The sequence below is a fragment of the Odocoileus virginianus genome, chromosome 3 (assembly GCF_023699985.2).
Source record: "Odocoileus virginianus isolate 20LAN1187 ecotype Illinois chromosome 3, Ovbor_1.2, whole genome shotgun sequence".
In the NCBI taxonomy this organism is placed as follows: Eukaryota; Metazoa; Chordata; class Mammalia; order Artiodactyla; family Cervidae; genus Odocoileus; species Odocoileus virginianus.
Genome location: NC_069676.1, coordinates 38,421,904 through 38,442,838, shown reverse-complemented (window position 1 = coordinate 38,442,838; position 20,935 = coordinate 38,421,904). Strand labels below are relative to the sequence as shown.

Genomic DNA, 20,935 nt, shown 5'->3' with positions numbered 1-20,935 from the left:
CATATATATGTGTATATATAATGAGATACTTTCATATATATATTTACAACATAATATTGTCTAGATATGAGTAAGCTTCTTCTCCTCTAGATTACTTTTTGTCCTTGAATTTAATTATTAGAATAGCAATAAAATAATATTTTAAATTACTGTTCATTTGTATGTGTATACAAACACACACAAGACCTGGGCACTCATGTCAAAAGACGCTACATTTTCACAGAGCAGATTCTCTTAATTAATCTTCTCAGGGTTTCCATCACCTCCTTGTTTCTCAGGCTATAGATAACAGGGTTGAGCATTGGGGTGAGGATGGTGTAGAAGACAGCCAGAACCTTGTCCTCTGTTGGAGATCGAAGGATCTTGGGTGTAGATAAATGTAGGCAAAGGACATATAGTAAAATGTTACCACAGCAAGATGGGTGCTAAGTTGAATAAGCTTTATTCCTCCGTTAAGGTGACTGCAAGGAGAACATGATCATAGGAAAATGCAATACCAGTGAAAGGCAATAAAAAGGAATAAAAGGAAATAAAAGGCAATAAAAGGAAGAAGCTTGTGCTCACACATACTGTGTACTCATAGATCCAGGAGTCAATGCAGGCCAGAGTCAACATGGCTGGGACATCATAGAAGAAATGATTGATGGCCCTGGATCTGCAATGAGATCTGGAAGGCATATATGGTGTGGGCACAGCAGTTGATAGACCCATTATCCGTAATCCTATTATCATCAACACACACATTCTTCTGCTGATTCTGATGGGATAGTGAAGAGGAAAGCAAATCGCCACATAATGATCATAAGCCATAGATGTCAACAACAATGCTTCTGTACCTGCTAAAGTCATGAAGAAGAAGCTCTGCATTCCACATCCAATGAAGGAGATACTTATTTCCAAGGGGAAAATTGCAGGCCATTTTAGGGACAATGGTGGAGATATAATTTAGGTCAATAAAGGGGAGCTGACTAAGTATGGGTGTGTGAAGATGAGTGTCCTGAAAGATGAGAAGGATCATAAAGAGGTTGCCAAACAGAGCCATTAGGAAAATGAGAACAATGAGAATAAAAAGAAACAGGCCAAATATTGAAGGGGGAACAACCCCAATAAGATGAAATCAGTTGATGTTTGATTATGTTTCCAAGGGTCATACATATTATTTTTCCTAAAAGGCAGACACAAAAGCAAGTGGGTTAAATATAAACTGATAAGCTATTTTGTTACATTATTTAAAATGTTTCAGCTCTTAAAAGATGGACTGATTTTATAAATAAGAAATCTTCCTTTTGAGTCAGATTAAAATTTGAAAATGTAAATATTTTTCACCAAAGTGTTTCCAAGAAATCTTTAAAATTACTTTAAAAAATATTATTACTATATCATTAGGATAAGTATGTTTTACTGATCTACAAAGTTAAATTAATATCAATAGTTGATGTCATATTCAAAATATATGCATAGGAAATAAGTATAAATGCATACACTATAAAATTCTATTATGAAAAACTATTTAAAGCAATTAAGAATTTTTTTTCATATTTAAGTTGAATAACATTTGTTGGTTCCTGCATAGTGCTAAGTCACTTCAGTCATGTCCAATTCTCTGTGACCCCATAGACCACAGACTGCCATACTCTTTTGTCCATGGGATTCTTCTGGCAAGAACACTGGAGTGGGTAGTCATGCCCTCTTCCAGGGAATCTTCCCAATCCAGGGATCGAATCCATGTCTCTAACATCTCCTCTCTTGGCAGGTGTATTCTTTACCACTAGTGCCATGTGCAAAGCTATTAATTGTTTCATGTGTTATGAAGCCTAGAATGAATCCATATGTCATGTAACATGTAAGCATAGTGAATCTCTTCTGCCTCCTCCAAAGAGAGGAATTTCTGAATGCTGTGGTTAACATAAAACCTATGTCTGAATATCTATCACACACTTTGTAGCTTTCAAGAATCTGCTCAAGTTCTGCCAAACAGCATGTGTTTTATATCTTCCTAGTTCTCTAATTCTGTGTGTTAGAGAAACACTGATGGCAATATTATTCATTTAATTTTTACCTTTTATTTTCCTGTATTTTAAATTCTTTCTAACTGTACATCAGTGTGTAAATTTAAGTACATATATTTAAAATATCTCTCTCCTAAATCCCAATCATTCTGATGAAAGCAAATAGATATGTTATAAATTAAGAGAGCAAGTGAGCTTAAAGCACAATTAGAGATGAATATTTTAAGATCCTCTGAAAGAAGAAATTTGAACAGAGGAACAATTGGTCAATTAAATGGAAAAAGGAAAAAGGAATCTTTGCATGGAGGTCAGAAGAATTCTCCAGAGACACTGCAAGTGGAAAAGCTCTACAGATTATGTACTGTTATACTTTCAAATATGATTTTAGAGCCAAGTGTTACTAGATTTTTAAGCAAGTCTGTACCTAAAAGAAGATGCCTGTAACTGCACATATACAAACTCAAACATACATTGATTCATATTCACACACATAAACAATACACAATGAGATAAAATAATTGGAAAATGTAGTAATGATTACATTTTAAAATTAGACCTGTGTCTTCAAATATGTATGACACATTATCATTCCATACTATAAAGAAATATCATTAGATATACATAAAAAAATCAGGTAATAAAGCCTCTTTCAAATTAAAAAATAATAATTGATAAGAGATTTAGCAAAAGTTTCATAAACAAGATGAATATATATATATTAAAATAAGAGAAAATAAAGCAGCAAAAGAACACAAAAAGATTGTCCTTTGGAAAGGATATGAGGCTAAGAGAATTAGTAGGAAGAAAGCAATGCATATTACTGTTATTCCTAGAAATGCACATAACAAAATAGTAATGGAGTTATTAAAAAAAACTATTTTTTCAGAATTTATATATTTCAACCAACATATTCAAGCTATGTAAACAGATCACTAAAAAATAAGTGAGAAAAATGTTTTATTTAAAATATTTCCTTGAGAATCCTAAATGTCTTTAAAATATATTTTGGGAAAATTCTCATTTTTGCCTATGAATTCATGATTCTAAAAGAGTCTTGACAAAGAAAATACCACTAGTGAGAAGAACTACCTGTATAGAAATACTTGGTAAAATATCCTTAGGTTTCACAGTAATCTATATTTTTATATTTTAGCAGTATATAATAGATGATGGCCAATTACTGTCGACTTTGCCACCCTAGTCACAAAATGTAATGTAACTAGGTTGTAAGTATTGGGAAAGAAAAAAGCAATGGGGGTGGCTGTACAAGGAGTGGGTAAGTCTCCATTCAGTGTCCATAGCAAAGAGTCAAGAGATGGTATTTGATATTTATAATTAGGCACTAGAAAATTAGTATATTGGTAAAAAATACATGGATCAATAAAGGAATGGATTAAAATAAAATATTTGCCTTGAGGATAAGGAGGGGTGAGTTATGAAACTGCTGTTTTGTTCTATAGGCTATTGAGATCATGTTCTTGCTTTACTTGAATAAAATACAAAGCTTATGGCATGATTAAAAATTGAACTCACAATTGACATGACATTCAATGGTGAAAAAGAGAAGAGCCTCTTTTGCTTTAAGAGGCAGAAAGGCAAACATGTATACTTTGACACTTTCAATTTCCATGGTACTGGAAGTATAGTAATCTTAGTTCATAAGTGACATATTCTTATATGTGTAAAATTATAAATAGTTCACCAAAAATGTGTTATAACTAATAAATGTAGAAAAATTGCAAGATATAAAATAAGCTATATTTCTATACACTGTTAATGTATAATATGAAGGAGTATTTAAAGAAACAGTTACAACTTCATGATAAAGAACAAAATGCCTAGTAATAAACCCAACAAAGGAGGTAAAACATATGTTTACTAAAATTTACCAAACATTGCTGAAAGAAGTTGAAAAGACAAGCAAATGGAAAAACATTTTGTGTATATGGGTTAGAAAACTGAATATTGTTAAGACGGCAATACTATTATAAGCAAACCAAAAATGCAATGAAATGTCTATTACAATTCAATAATTTTTGGTATAAATATAAAAATATATCCTAAAATTCTTCTGAAATCTCAAGTTACTTAGAAAAGTGGAAAGAAATCTTATAAAATATTTGAAGAACACTATCTTTCTGACTTAAAACTTACTATAAAGCTGTGGTAATAAAAACAATAAAATACTGGCATAAAGACAGATTTAAACCAACAAAATAAAATGAGATACCAGAAAAAGTCTTTAATCTTCAAATATGTGATCAAATGAATTTGACAAGGGTCTCTCAGCCATTCTATGGGAATTTCATTCTATGGGAATGTCATTCTATCAAATGCTCTTGGGAAAACTGGATACTCACATGCAATTAATAAAATTGGGCCAATGTCTTACATCATACATAAGAATTAACTGGATCAAAGTGGCTAAATACAGAGCTAAAAGGATAAACTTCTAGATGAAACTCTGTGGGAAAGCTTCATGCCATTGAATTTAGTTGTGCCTTCTTGGATACAACACTAAAAGCATGTGTAACAACAACAAATACAAAAATAGATAAGTTAGATATTATCAAAATTTAAAAAAATCCTGTGCATTGAAGAAATTAACAAGTTGAGTGAATAACCAGCTCACAGAAAAATATTTTCAAAACATGTATCAGGCAATGAATTGATATAAGGAACATATGAAGAACTACACAACTAAGTGACATCAGAGAAACTAATTTGAAAATGGGGAAAGCCCTTGAATAAACATCTTTCCAAAAAAAAAAGATTAAAAAGCGACCAAAAGAATAAAAAAGATCCTCTGTATCACAAATTATTAGGAAAATTCAGAGCAAAAGAACAATGAGATACCACTTCTCACCCTTAAGTGATAGCTTATATCAAATCAACTGAAAATAAGTGTTGCCAAGGATGTGAAAAATTAGACATGTGCAATGCTGGTGGGAATGCAAAATGGTGTAACCACTGTGGAAAGTGCTATTATAATATTTTTAAACAATAAACATAAAAACAGCATGTGATTCAATAATTATATTTCTGAGTATACACCCAAAATAAATGAAAGCAGAGTCTAGAACAACTCTTTGTGCACCCATTTGTGCATCCTAGAAGGTTTGTTCTCAATAGCTAACTGGTGGAAGTAACACAGATGTCAACCAACAAAAATGTCCACACACACACATACAAATATTTTGCATATATGTATGAATGTATATGAACATTATTCAGTCCTTAAAAGAAAGAAGACTATTTTACATATAAGAATGAATGAATCTTGCAGATATTATGCTAAGTAAAATAAGCCATTTATAACAAGTCACACACATGATTAAACATACTTGGATTACTCAGGGTTGTAAAATTAATAGAAATGAAAGTGGAATGGTGGTTGCTAGAGACTGGGAGGTAGGAAAAATGGAATATTAGTGTTTATTGGATACAGAGTTTCAGTTGTGTAAGGTAAAAATATTCTGGGGTCCTGTGGGTAATGTTGCACAGTACTATCCATGTACTTAATGTCACTGATCTATACACTTAAAAATGAATAAAATGGTAAGTATTAAAGTACAGATATTTACAAAATAAATAAAAATATGTTTAACTGTAACTGAAATTATTCTATATTTGCAACATCATATATATTGGATAAAACCTATGGCAGGTTCCTAAACATATGTAGAGAAAATAATATTCCAGTAATATGTGGCTTATGACAACTTGGCAAAAAAAAAGGGGGGGGGAACATTATATGTTTTATAAATAGTGTTTGGATTCAACCTGATATAACATGCTAAAATATCTCATGGTATACAATTTATAATATTTATTTAATTATTGAAAAGTAAAAGATATTTGAAATTACCAATGAAATTACGATCATTCCCATCTATTATATCTTACACAGTCATTTTCAAAAATGTTTCCATGAGGTAGTTAATATTCTCACAGTCTAAAGGTGAAAAAAAATGCCAAATGGAAAAAAATGAAGACTGCATCATATCTCATATTTGATTCCATGTATCATGACCACCAATGGAGTACTCTTTGGATATTGATGTTGCAGTGCTACAGAGTTCTGTCCCATTACATAAAAGACCCCTGCATGTGACTGGGAAGCAATCTCAACTTTCACATCAGCCTTGAATTCTCCAAGGTCTAAAATGGAGAGGTATATTTTTTTCTTAGATAAAAGCAATTCAAATAGCTTATTTTTTTTCCTTTTTCATTGTGGCTTTATCCATTTATTTATCCAATAAATAATCCATTTCAATTTACAGAACATTTTCAAACTCTTTGATTTGAAAAATTTCTTTAAAAACATTTGCAATCCAAGCATAACCCATAATGATATCTAAAAGAGAAAAAAGATAGAGAATAATGCTGAGTTTTGTTTGAGGGTGAAAAAAAAATAAAGCTTAAATCTAGACTGACCAGAGAAGAGAAGTTGGAATCTTTTATTGACCAACTTCATAGTTTGGCACATGGAATGTGTCACAATATATTCTAGGATTAAATTGTATCTAATCTTGACCACAGTAACTTGACCTTGAAAATACCACTGACATTTTATAGGATATTAAATGAGATTCAGAGATTTGAAGTGAGTTTGCCTTAAAATATATCAATTGGATAGCTGGATTCTCACAGTTATCTATCTGTCTGTCTGTCTGTCTGTCTATATATTCATCTACATAAATGCATGTCCTATATCCCCTATCTTATACTTCAAATATTAAACACTTTGAGTTAATTAATCTGAAAGAGGGGTGCACTACTTTTTATTCATAAACACAAAAAAGAACTGCAAATGAAGAAAGAATAAAAAGAAAATGAAGTAATTAACATAGAAATTCTATACATGTGGTAGATCAAGTTAATTCAGTGTTAACTTATTCTGACATATTCTATTAACTATATCACTTGACCTCACAACAAGTTCACATACTATATTACCAAAAAATGGCATCTCAGAGCCTCTAAATACAATGCAATTCATATTTTACTCCCAATACAAAATTGTCCCTACTTAGGAAAATTCACTTACAAAGCAACAACCATATTATCAGCTGTCCAAATTAGACTGTATATATTCATACTTAAATGATGAATAAAACCATCCAAATGCTGCACAATTTTCAAATTGAATTACATCTGACCAACTCTTACATCAATATGCATCAATTTCATGGCTAACCTTTTCTCCCCTATGCTCATAGAGTTGAAGATAAAATGCTGAAAAAAGTCTCATTGTAGTGGCTCATATATTTTATAAAACCTACAATTTTAAACCTATAGTTTTATTAGTAAAAAGATAAAAAATTGAATCTTGAAGATATGAAAAAATAGTGTCCTCTAGAATCTGGATAATGCTGAATCTTCCACTGAAGCAAATTTTTTATCCTACAGTGTACTCACTTTTGATCAAAACTACTCCCAAAGATCATTCTTAATTGCTTTTGCTGAAAGTGTTATAAAATATTTGATTTTTTTATTAAAAAATGATTTTTATTAAAAAATTTGATTCCACTTTTAAAATTGTCTAAAGCACAGGACCATATGTCACAGAAATGTGTATCACCACCTCTCTTCTTAAGATCCCTGAAATATTGTAAATGCCTAGACCTTCCTCAATCTGACTTGCTTTAGTCATGTGTAGAGGCTTGGAAATCAGTAAACAGGGTTACAAGGTCAGTTTTACTGGGAGATCTTTGGATGCATTAGTCATATTAAGTCAATGATGGTTCCTAAAAATTGACTTATAAATCAATTTAAATTTTTATATTAAGAATTTTTTTAATCTATTTTTTTATTTTTTATTTATTTATTTTTTTATAGCTAATTACTTTACATCATTACAGTAGTTTTTGTCATAATTTTTAGACTGTCATTATTTATTTAGAATGACAGCATTGTAGCATGGCTGTGAATAAATGCTCAAGCAGTTCATCTTTTTTTTAATTTAAAAAAATTTCATTGGAAGATAATTGCTTTATAATATTGTGTTGATTTCTGCCACACATCAACATAAATCTGCCATGGGTATATACACATTCCCTATTTTAAGGATACATGATTTAGTAGAAATTATTTGTTCTCTTGTCTAAGCAAACCTCAGTTAAATAAAATGTTCTTTTCGGAGTTCCCTGGCTAATGGGAGGCCTGGATGTATTCATTCTTTATTATAAACAAAAGATCATAATTCTGAATAAACTTATCTTAAGCACTTGTTAAAGAGTCTTTCCTCGTCTGTGGTGCTGCTGCTGCTGCTAAATCACTTCAGTTGTGTCTGACTCTGTGCGACCCCATAGACGGCAGCCCACCAGGCTCCTTCAGTTAGTATTAGTACCTTGTATCTCTGCATTTTCACAAATCCAATGGCTTGGTCAGCTGACAGCAGAATGGTAGGTTTCTTTGAATTATCCAAACAGGTGTACCTATTAATCTATCATCTCTACAACTGACACATAAACCTAATTAAAGCTCAGGAGCAACAATGATTCTAAGACTACTTTATCAGGAGATTTAGTCTAATGCTTGTTATTATTATTGCTCTTGTATTCATTTAGAAATTTCCACTGAGACTTAGTATGTATGTCATGCCCAGGATGGCCATATGCCAAGTTTGGGGAAGTAACTCTTTTAAATTCTTTAGATGTTTTCACAAGTGAGTTAAGGGTCTAGTCAGTGAAGAAGGAAACAAACACATCTATTTATATAATCCAATATCATGTCTCTAAAGTCTTTTAGATCATCTATTTTATACATATTGCAGTTTATAATTGGACAATAATAATATATCTAGGTATATTAATTTACCTTTAAGTTTTAAATATAAAAGCCAGCTTTTATTAAATTAAGTGGAATATGATTAATTTAATAAAAATACACAAGCAGAACAATTTAACATATTACACATATGGGAGTTATCTTTCACTGATTTTATGTATTACATATTTTCAGTTTCTATTTTGTTGGAAAAAAATTAAACTATAAAACAGTTTTTACTTGTTTAGGATGTAGCACTGTGTTGTGCCCAGTAGTGTCCAAATCTTTGTGACCCCATGGTCTGTAGCCCCCCAGGATCCTCTGTCCATGGAATTTTCCAGGCAAGAATACTGGAGGGGTTTGCAGTTCCTACCGTAGGTGATTTTCCCCACTCCGCGATCGAAACTTCATCTTTGTCTCCTGCATTAGGAGGTGAATTTTTTACCACTATGCCAGCTGGGAATGCCCTTTTACTTGTTAAACTAATAATAAAAATGATGATAATACTTTGGTGCAATGATATTTAGAATATATTCCGTAGTGTATTTTACTGCATGTGATACCTTAAATGTTCTACATTCCTCATAGTGTACAGTAAGTGAAATAACTACATCTTTTATTGGTAGTGTAATATTGATCTAGTTTAAATGTCTAAAAATAATTTTAAGTATATTTGATTTTTGAACTATAGTGTGTCTATTAAAGGCTTCTTTATGTTTAATTTATTTTGAATTCTTTGGGCTCAATGGATTTAAATGCTGATTTATCTCCTCAGATTTGGGAAGTTTTTTTTTTTTTATCCTTATTACTTTAAATATACTTTCTGCATCCTTTCTCTTTCTCTGCTCCTTCTGGGATTCCTATAACTTGTACATTGTTTGCATACAAAACTTTATAATTTTTGTAGCACTTTTAAGCCTATTTTTGTTCTATATTCTTTGTGTTATTCTGACTTGTCTTTGAGCTTACTTATTCTTTCTTTGGATTGATCAAGTCTGCTGTTTGTCTTTACTGATTTTTTTTTTTCCCCAGCTTAGTCACTGTTTTCTTCAATTCTAGAATTTGTTTGGTTCTTTTATATGGGTTTAAAACTTTTTGCTGATACTGCTCTTATTTTGTTCAGTTCTCTGTGTTCACTTTTAGTTCACTAAACTTTCCTTAAGACAAATATTCTGAATTATCTGCCAGGCAGGTTTTAGATCTTCATTTCTTTAGGGTCAATTGTGTGTGCTTCATTTTTTAGTTTAGGAATGTCATATCCCTCTGACCCTCATGAAACTGGTAGCCTTGAATTGGTGTTTGCGTAACTGAAGAAGTAGTCACTATTTTCATTTTCTATAGACCAGATTTGGCAGGGAAATTTCTGTAGTAAGCCTAGCCAGAGATTTTGGACAGGTCAGCAGACAGGTAGGTTTGCTCACATGTTCCATGGGTGGGTGGGTTTGATGTTCAGGACCATTAAAAATGTATGGTCAAAAAATATATGTTCATTTGACATTTTTTCCTCAATAATAGAACTTGAAAGAGGAGTAGCCTGTCTTATTCCTGTGCTTCACTATACAAGGGAAGGAATGAACAGCTAAACAATTCTTCCTACCCTCATCAATGTGTCTTTCCCCATTTCTGTACTCCATTTGAGTGCTATAATCCCTCCTTTGGAAACCAGAGCTCTTGTGTTGATATCTTTGTGCATGGAAAGCACTCATGTTTTTGTGAAGTGATGAAGGCTTTAATCTTTTATTCCACCATCTTTATGACACAATCATCATGTGTGAACAGGTTGTCATAGCTCTATGTTGATTCAGAGCAGTACTGAGCTAGTCCCTCACAATGCAGCATTTCTCAGCAAAACCACAAAATGAATGAATTCTGAAATACCTCTTTACTCCCTTTTGAATACATCAAAAAGAAGTGAGTATTGAATGCTAATACCTCCCCATAAAACACCACAAAAATCAAGCATGGTATAGAGTCATAGCACTTGGTTTATCATAGAGAAGAAAAAAAAATCTTGAAATGTAAATAAAATAATGAGTTTTTATTATTTTCATATTTTTAAAATTTCTGTGTCAGTCCATTTGAATTATTCATAAAATCACACAACTCAATGAATAATCACATTTACCCATGTTGAAAATGAAACACCATTCAGTGTTGCCCAAATCCAGGTGACAAATATTTTCATAAAATTTTTTGAAAATATCCATGAAATCATAAAATAAAAACATTCCCATACTATGATACTTATATTTAATAGACTACAGATGTCTTTCTAATTTTTTTTATAAAATTACATAAACAGGGTGAAATATGTTTTGATAATAAAGAATTAAAATGAAAAATCTTTTCTTCTCCCATGATTTTTCCTAATAGTATACAATCACAATCAACAGCCCACATTTTTGGTAGAAATTTTTGCAAGCTAATTCTATTAACTATTTGGTAATACAACATGCTATGGATAATCAAGATGTGCTTTTGTGACGCAACAATTTTGAAGACAGAGCAAATACTCAGTAGACAAGTTCTGGGCATATTAAGAAGAAAAGAACAAGTCACTGATGATTAACAGTTAAAGGTTTATATGTATATCAAATAATTTTGTGCATTGTGTGTATGTGTTTGTGTGTACATGAATTTTGCCTCAATAAACAAGGGGCCAAAAATAAAAGCATGTCCAATGACTTAGAACTTCCACACTGAAATCACTTCCAAAGACATTCTTCCAGAGAGTCTCCAAAATGCACATTCAAAAATATAGCATAAGAATTTGTAATCATTAAACCCTACAGTATTCAAATATGTCCATTAATAAAAATGTGTAAGTAAATAGAGGTTAGCTACCAGATGAAGTATTCAGTAGCAAGGCAAATTAATAACCTACAAAAGTGCAGGTAAAAATTAGCACACATAATGTTTAAGAGAAGAAGCAAAAAAGCACGTGATCTATACAAAAATTTGAGTAGATTAATGATTCTATGCCAATACAAATTATCAAAAGGGTTACTTTTAGGGGGATAGAAAATGAAAGAGAACACATGGATGATTTATGAATTACTGATTGCAATTTTTTAGAAAGATAAAACAGTAAGTGATCCATGGAATGATAAACAAAAGAAAATTGTGAGTCATGCCAGTTTATGCAGACAACTACCTTCCGTTTGCTACCCAGGTGGCACTAGTGGTAAAGAATCTGACTGCCAATGCAAGAGACCCAAGAGATGTGGGTTCAATCCCTGGGTTGGGAAGATCCCCTGGAAAAGAAAATGTCAATCTACTCCAGTATTCATTCGTGCCCCTAAAATCCCATGGACAGAGATTCCTGATAGGTTACAGTCTATGGAGCCGCAAAGAGTTAGACACAACTGTGCACACACATGTGCCTTCAACTTAGTGTGAAGACAGCAGAAAGTTCTGGTAGGAAGCTGTGTTATATGATCCTGCAGGTGTAGGGATGCACCAGCTCAAAGGAGATAATTGCTTCTCACACTAATGAGCATAACATCATCAATATGTATTTTGGCTATATAACTCCCAGAGGAATTTAAAGTCAGTCTGGACTTAAATAGAAATAGAAAAGGAACAGAGTCTTATGTTGGGAGACTACAGTCACAGTAACATGATCAACTCCAGACTTTCCTAGACTATGAGAATAAGCAATAATTGTAGTTGAGATATTATGGAAAGGCACCTTTCCAGAAAACTTAAAAGATGCACAGCCTTTGAGATGTCAGAAAGCGAGATTTTTCTGTAATGTTTCCACAACTTCCTATTAATTACTGAACTTCAGGGATGGCTTTTCTACAAGCTCTGGGGCACTTTGAGCACCAGGCGATAGAGACACCAATGCTTATCATCTAATTTCACAAAACTTCATAGATCCTGTCTCCCATCCCCCTCTTTCTCTCTCAGTTTTTATTTTTATTTCTCTTTCTTTCTCTATCTCTATCCTCTGCTACCTTTCATTGAGTTTATCCAAACAGGGTCACAGAAATACTTCGGGAATTGATCAAACAATTAAAAGCCAATTATATTTACTTTTTCACCTCTTATGCCTATTTCCTAAGACAGTGTACCAAAAGTAATCTTATCAGATATTCCTATATCTCACTGATACTGATCCAATAAGTAGATAACTGAGATGTCACCATTTGAGGAAATATGAAAGATACAGCATTTTTAGGAAGTCAGACTGTAAGATATTTTCCTGTACTGTTGCCATCGTGTTATGTTTGTTACTAGATTGTAGATATGGCTTTTCTACACAGCTCTGGGCCACATTAGGTCTCCAGGTCCTAGAGAAATGAATGCTGATTCATGAATTTTACAAAATTTTGATGGTCTCTCTCATCTGCTACCTTTCATTGTGTATATCAAAACAGAAATATAAAATTCTTTGTGGGTTACCCACAAATTATTTTTTATTTTCCACCCCTCATGTATGTTTCTTCAGACACTGTACCAAAAACAATCTTCTCTATAACTAACCGTGAAATGAAAGTGAAAGTTGCTCAGTCCTGTCCAATTCTTTGCAACCCCGTGGACTATACAGTCCATGGCATTCTCCAGGCCAGAATACTGGAGTGGGTATCCTTTCCCTTCTCCAGGGGGGTCTTCACAACCCAGGGATCGAACCCAGGTCTCCTGCATCTTTACCAGCTGAGCCACAAGAGAAGCCCAAGAATACTGGAGTGGGTAGCCTATCCCGTCTCCAGCATATCTTCCCTACACAGGAATCAAACCGAGGTCTCCTGCATTGCAGGTGGATTCTTTACTAACTGAGCTATGAGGGAAGCCCTATACTGATGTATAGGTAAATAAGGGGGCAGCATATTCTTGGTTAATCAGAAAGTCTAGAATCCAGTTGTCATTATTACTTTTTTAAAAATCTGAACTCTCTTGATGTTTCATAAGAATTTCAGTATCTCTGATAGAATACAAATGCTCACTTCCCTGCCTGATTTGCTGCTGTGGCCAAGATGAATGCTTACACTATGAATTCAGTCCTTCACTTGCAGGGTTTAACTTGGAATTGGGTCACTCAAAGAACTAGGGTAAGGGTAAGGGAACAACCTCTAAAGGAACATGGATACAACAAAAATATATTTATTACATTTCTGGAGAAGCCTATAATATGATTCTGATGCTCTAACTGCCACTCAGAAGGGATAATGGACATATCTTCACAAGACTCATTCTCATGCTCACACTGGATATAATTCATGACTGTAGTGTGTTCTAACATAATTCAGCTAATTTCTAAAGACTTTATAAGTTGTTCAATTCTTTTAAGTATGATATCAGCAGTTTAAAATGGGATAAATTTATTTAATTGGTTAAATATCCATGCTAATGCTGTTTAATTCCAAATCTCATTTTGATTCAGTTGGAAAATCTTGCCAAAAAGTACCCTTACGAAGAGAGGGTTAGAATCTGGAGTAGGGCAATAAATACAGGAACTGAGGAAGAGAGAGATTAAAAATGTACAAGTAAAAAATACTAAATTTTTTAATGACACAATTGTTTGCTGCAATGAAAGAACAAACATTTTATGTTAACTTGAAATTATCATATTGACTCACTGTTTTGTGAAAGGTGTCTTTGTGTCCTCCATAATATATGAAGTGCTAGTATTTGCTAACTGGTTTTAAGCAGTAATTGTCTTTTTTGTAGATGGTGAGAGCAGCGATGAAATAAAAAGACGCTTACTCCTTGGAAGGAAACTTATGACCAACCTAGACAGCATATTAAAAAGCAGAGACACTACTTTGTCAACAAAGGTCCATCTAGTCAAGGCTATGGTTTTTCCAGGGGTCATGTATGGATGTGAGAGTTGGACTATAAAAAAAGCTGAGTGCTGAAGAATTGATGCTTTGGAACTGTGGTGTTAGAGAAGACTCATGAGAGTCCCTTGGACTGCAAGGAGATCCAACCAGTCCATCCTGAAGAAGATCAGTCCTGGGTGTTCATTGGAAGGACTGATGCTGAAGCTGAAACTCCACCTGATGTGAAGAGCTGACTCAGTTGAAAAGACTCTGATGCTGGGAAAGATTGAGGGCAGGAGGAGAAAGGGACGACAGAGGATGAGGTGGTTGGATGTCATCACTGACTCAATGGACATGGGTTTTGGTGGACTCCGGGAGTTGGTGATGGACAGGGAGGCCTGGCATGCTGCAGTTCATGGGGTCACAAAGAGTCGGACATGACTGGGTGACTGAACTGAACTGAATATTGTTAGTAATATTTTTTTAAATTTCTTCAAATTTTAGAGTCATATAGTGAAGAGAGATGAGATAAATCCTTGAATAGCAAGAGACTATTACATTTTTCTGTGTTATTACAATGCCATCACTGTCTGCTTGTGATGGAAAAATTCCCCTTATTTTTCATTTGGAGAGAAAGTATATAACCAATTCCCATTCTATGAGCTAAGTTTTTATTCAGTTAACACGCTAGTAAACACTAAATGCTCTATTGATAAGCATATAAAAGTATTAAAATTCATATCATTACTTCAAATTTCTCACCTTGTTACTGGAATGTAAAGTTGCAATTATTAAGGAAAACAGTATGAAGTTTTCTCAAAAAATTTTGATATTGAGCTAACATATGATCTAGAAATCTCACTTCTGGGTATATATCCAAATGAAATGAAATCACTATCACCAACAGATACATTGCACTCTCCAGTCTCCTTCCATACTATTCACAATAGTCAAGACATGGAAATAGCCTAAGTGTCCATCAGTGGGTGAGTGGATAAAGAAAATGTGGTAAATATCTTACAGTGGGCCCCTCACTCCACCTTAGAGAAGAAGAAAATTGTATCACTATGACAAAATAGATGAACCTGGAGGACAATAGTCAAAGATATGTTCGCCAAGATGCACAAAGACAAATGCTGCATGCTATCATCTATGTAGAATATAAAAATGTTAAAACTCTTTCTTAAAAAGTAAAATTGTGTTTACCAGGGGCTGAGGAAGGAGAGAAATGGGATATTTTTATAGTCAAAGTGTACACAGTTTCAGATACACAGGCTGAGAGAATTCTGAAGATCTAATATAGAATAGGGTGAGTATAGTAAACTATTGTACTGTAGTATATATTTGAAAGATGCTGAGACAGTAAATTCTGAGAATTTACTATAAATTCAAATTTACTGTAAATTCTGAGAATAGACAGTTCTCATTAAAAAATGAACTATGTAAGGTGATGGATAGATTTTGTTAATTGCCTTAATTGTGGTAATGATTTCACAATGTATATGTATATCAGAAAGATTCCACAGTGGTTTAGTGGTAAAGAATTCACCGTCAATGTAGGAGACATGGGTTCAATTCCTGGGTCAAGAATATTCCTTGGAGAAGGAAATGGCAACCCACTTGAGTATTCTTGCCTGGGAAATTCCATGCATAGAGAAGCCTGGAAGGCTACAATCCACGGGGTCATAAAAGAGTTGGACACAACTGAGCAACTAAACATCAACAACAACATGTATATCAAATCATCAGGCTAGAGACCTCAAAAATATGCAGTTTTATTTGTCAATTATACTTTAATAAAATTAGAAGGCATACATTAATATAGAAGTGTTATTTTGTTACCAATTAGATCAGGTCCACCCTAAATCATTTGTTGTTTTTTAGTCCTAATTTTGGGAAATTAAAAAGTATTGTACAATTTGTATGTTGACTGTTCTCATTAGTTCAGGTATTTTCATTTATACACGTTAGTAAAACTTCTTTTTCCCACAAATTAATTGAAAATACATTTTCTTTGTCTTGATAGAAAAAACTGGATCACATAACAAAACAAAAATTAAGCCTTAGAATATACAATTATTATGCAGAAACTTCAATTTTTTAAACATCTCTATTAATTTCAGTTCCTTCACTTTAGATATGCCATATTAAGTTTCTTTATGATGACACAGAACTAAATTGACATTTAACTGAAGCCTGAAGACTAAGGTAAATAGTTTGTATTCATTTTTACAGAATAGATTCTGTGAATCACTCTCCTCAGGGCTCCCTTCACCTCCTTGTTTCTCAGGCTGTAGATGATGGGATTAAGCATTGGGGTCAGGATAGTGTAGAAGACAGCCAGAACCTTGTCCTCTGTTGGAGATCGAAGGGATCTTGGACGTAGATATGTGTAAGCAAAGGGCATGTAGTAGAAAGTCACCACAGTGAGGTGGGTACTGCAAGTTGAATAGGCCTTTCTCCTACCTTCTGCTGAGTGCATGCGATAGACAGCAATGAGAACATGGCCATAAGAATAGGCAATACCAATGAAAGGCAACACAAGGAAGAAGACAGTACTCACAAACACTGTGTATTCGTAAACCGAAGTGTCCATGCAAGCCAGGTTCACCATGGCTGGGACATCGCAGAAGAAATGATTGATGGCCCTGGATCGGCAATAAGGGAGATGGAGGACATATATGGTGTGAGCACAAGAGTTGATAGAGCCCATTATCCAAGATCCTGTTATCATAAGGACAGACACTTTTTTGCTCATACGAACAGGATAGTGGAGAGGAAAGCAAACAGCCACATAACGATCATAGGCCATAGATGCCAATATTAACGCTTCAGCACCTCCTAAAGTCAAGAAGAAAAAGCTCTGAATCCCACACTCAATGGAGGAGATAGACTTGTTTTCAAACAGAAAATCAGAGGCCATTTTGGGGACAATGGTGGAGATGTAGTTCAGGTCAATGAAGGAGAGCTGAATAAGTAGGAAATACATGGGTATGTGGAGATGGATGTCCAGAAGAATGAGAAGGATCATCGATAGATTGCCAAACCAAGCCATTAGAAAAATCAGAATGATGAGAATGAAGGTGAATAGCCCAATTTTTGATGGTGGAAATAACCCCAATAAGATGAAATCAGTAGATGTTTTGTTGTAATTTTCCATGAAGTGTTCATTTAGTGTTTCCCTAAAGACAGACATATATTATGTATAGAGCAATAAACTATTTTTATTATTTTAGTCAAACTGTGATTTATTTATAAAACACAGTGCATACATTCAAAATAAATTATCTTACCTCTTTTGAAAAAAAAAAAATATGCCTGACAAAGTCTTGGTTACACAAATACCTGTTTACAAAATGTTTTATAGAAATCTATGAATTTGTGAGAAAAATGTATTTCTCCAAAGATGTTATTAGGATACAGATATTTTATTTCTCTACATAAATTCAGGTAACATCAAAGTCAGAACTTACACTTTAAATATATGCATAGAAAATCAGTATAATTGCATATAGACCTATATTTGAATACATCTTTATAACATTTATAGAACATTTTTTTCTTTTGTATTTCAGCACCAATACCTCTGAAAGTGAAGTAGTCTATCAACTCATGTTGCAGACCTACCCTTTTTTAGTTATGCTTGCACAAAACTAACAAATCAGTTTTCTTAGATGGCAAATATCATAATGTGTTTCTTCTTTTCAGGAGTCTACCGTGAAATCTTATTACCAAATAGCATTTGTGTCAAGCCATTGTCTTCTTTCTCTTCACCCAATTTCTGAATGCTCTAGTTAAATCAGACCCTTTTCACTGTGGCTTCCATAATTCAACTCAAACTCTCCTGAAGAAGACATGCATTCTGTTCATCTGCTTCTCAAAGTTTATATAGCATTATATTTTGCTTTATGACACCTTTCCTCTTATTCTTTTTTTTTTTTGCTTTATTAAAATTCTTCCATTTCTCAATAAGTGTGGGACTATGAACACATATTTTAGCACATGTCCATCATTAAACTCATCTCACATAATGATAAGAAAAAGTAGTGAAAGTCGAGAAGAAACTTGAGAAAGGAACCATGGATGTAGAGTTTAGAAAGTTTGGGAATAAAAAATTTTGAGAAACAATTATTCCTTCTCTTAACCGGAGAAGGAAAAAGAACAATCTGAGAGTCTCCTAAATGTAAATGAGTGGGCATACGCTTTAGAGAAAATTCCATCAGTGAGCAAAGTCAGAATGCTTTTCTTAAAAAAGAGGTTGCAGTACTTACAGCTTTATAATATTGCTCTAAGACCACAGGTTATCAGACTTTTGAGGAATTTTTCAGGTGAAAGAGAGATACACAAATAGACACTGAATTAAACATTATTGTGAAAGATATAAGAAACCTCAATAAAAATTATTCATATCTTCAGAGAAATTTGAGAAGTTTTTAAATCACAGTGGCAATATAGTGTTATATAAAGGAAATTATATATAAGTATAAATATATATATAATATATAATATTATATAAATAAAATTATAGAATTTTATAAAAATATTATTTAAATAAAATATAAATATATACAATATATATTTTATCTACATAAAATATATATATAAAGAAAAAGCTTTGGAAAATTTAAAACTTTAAAAATATGATAATTAATATATTCAATTAAAATTTTGAAAAATAAATGGGAGAAAACCTACCAAAAAGGAAACCATAACAATAAAACATAAAAATTTTATATTTAGAAAATTAATATAAGATAAACCAACATATCATGAGTATTCCTAAAAATGCATATACTACAATAGTTATGGAGTGAATATATCAAACAAAAACAGTTCTTCAGAGCTTTCATATGTTAGCAACAATATTCAGAAACCTTGGAAAACACAGAAAACTATGAGAAATAATTTATTAAATGATATTTTCTGAAAATGTTAGCACTCCTTGAAAAACACTTAGCAGTTATCAGTATATCAACTATAAGCATAAGTTATGTTAGTTGCTCAGTCATGCCCAACTCTTTGTGACCCAGTGTACTGTAGCCCACCAGTCTCCTCTGTCCATTGAATTCTCCAGGCAAGAGTGCTAGAGTGGGTAGCTATGCCTTCTCCAGGGAATCTTCCCAACTCAAAGACTGAACCCAGTTCTCCTGCACTAAAGGCAGATTCTTTACCATCTGAGCCACTAGGGGAGCCCAAAATCTACTTGAAAGAAATAATAATACAGTGGCAAGAAGCAATGACAAATAAAATACAATCAGTTTCACAATTATTATATTTTCACATGAAACCAATAAATTCTAGAAGATAAAACAATGTCATCAGCCCATTTCCCCAGACACAAAGTGGGATGTAAATATATGGGGAGCATGGGAAGAGAGGAAGAGGGTGAAGGTGGTGATGTAAGGAGGGGGCACCTTCCATCCATTAGCCTGTGTCACAGATGAAAGACTGGTTGCAGAATTTTGGAATCAAACATTAGAACACAAGCATATCATTTTTAAGTATGTAAATTCTGGAATAAAAAGAAATCAGATTATTTCTTAGTGAGTAGGACAAAAAAGCTTGGAAACTGGACAAAGTACAAGCATGAAAGAGAATTTAGAGATATAAATTTTTATTTACCAGCCTCACTGGGTAACTGACATGTGTCAAAAAATATACCAGGATTGTTTAATCAACTCTTAAGGTTGATATAACCACCGACATTTTATAGATAATGATAAAATATTCAGAGACCTTAAGTGACTTTCCCTTGATTCCTTGCTAGCAATTTAGATGTTAGATGAATAGATAGATATTTATACATTAAAATATTAAAAAGAGATATTATGTTTTATCCCTTAGTTTTTTTCTTTTTTCTTTTGTGTGATCTTAGTTTCCAAACCAGGGAGAGAACCCAGGCCACAGCAGGTTAAGTACTGAGTCCTAACCACTGGATCTCCAGGAAACTTTCCTATCTCTCAAAAGTTTTGAGGTAACCATTATTAAAAACAAAAACAAAAAAACTTTCTTTTAAAATGCTTTAAACTAAACTAAAAAAAAAATGAAACATTAAAATGCATAATGAAAGAGGGTTAATATGTACATAAGAAATTACTTTATGCCCAAATAAACTGGTCTAGTTTTGGCATTTTACTGAAAAAATTTCCCCTGTTTTCTGCTGTCCTTACCATATTTTCATTTGTTCCCTCCAACAATTCAGTGCTAATGAAAATGCACACATTATTCTCAGAGCCTCTAAATTAACCTTAATTCCTATCTGGCCACCAATACAAAAATGTCTCTACCTGTGAGATTTTGATTACAGAGATACAGCCATATTATCTCCTTTGAAAATCAGCTTATAAATGTATGTATTCAGAATAATTATTCAGTTAATCCCTACATCAT

General features: G+C 33.0%; 1 protein-coding gene and 1 pseudogene across 1 annotated transcript; both read right to left on the bottom strand.

The window, feature by feature from the left end:
- Positions 1-209: 209 nt before the first annotated feature.
- Positions 210-1,042, bottom strand: LOC110148827 (olfactory receptor 2L5-like; annotated as a pseudogene).
- A 15,706-nt stretch (positions 1,043-16,748) lies between these two features.
- On the bottom strand, positions 16,749-17,705 carry LOC110148828 (olfactory receptor 2L5-like). The gene has a single exon (XM_020911035.2). The coding sequence runs from the start codon at positions 17,703-17,705 to the stop codon at positions 16,749-16,751; it is 957 nt and encodes a 318-aa protein (XP_020766694.2).
- Between the last annotated feature and the right edge of the window lie 3,230 nt (positions 17,706-20,935).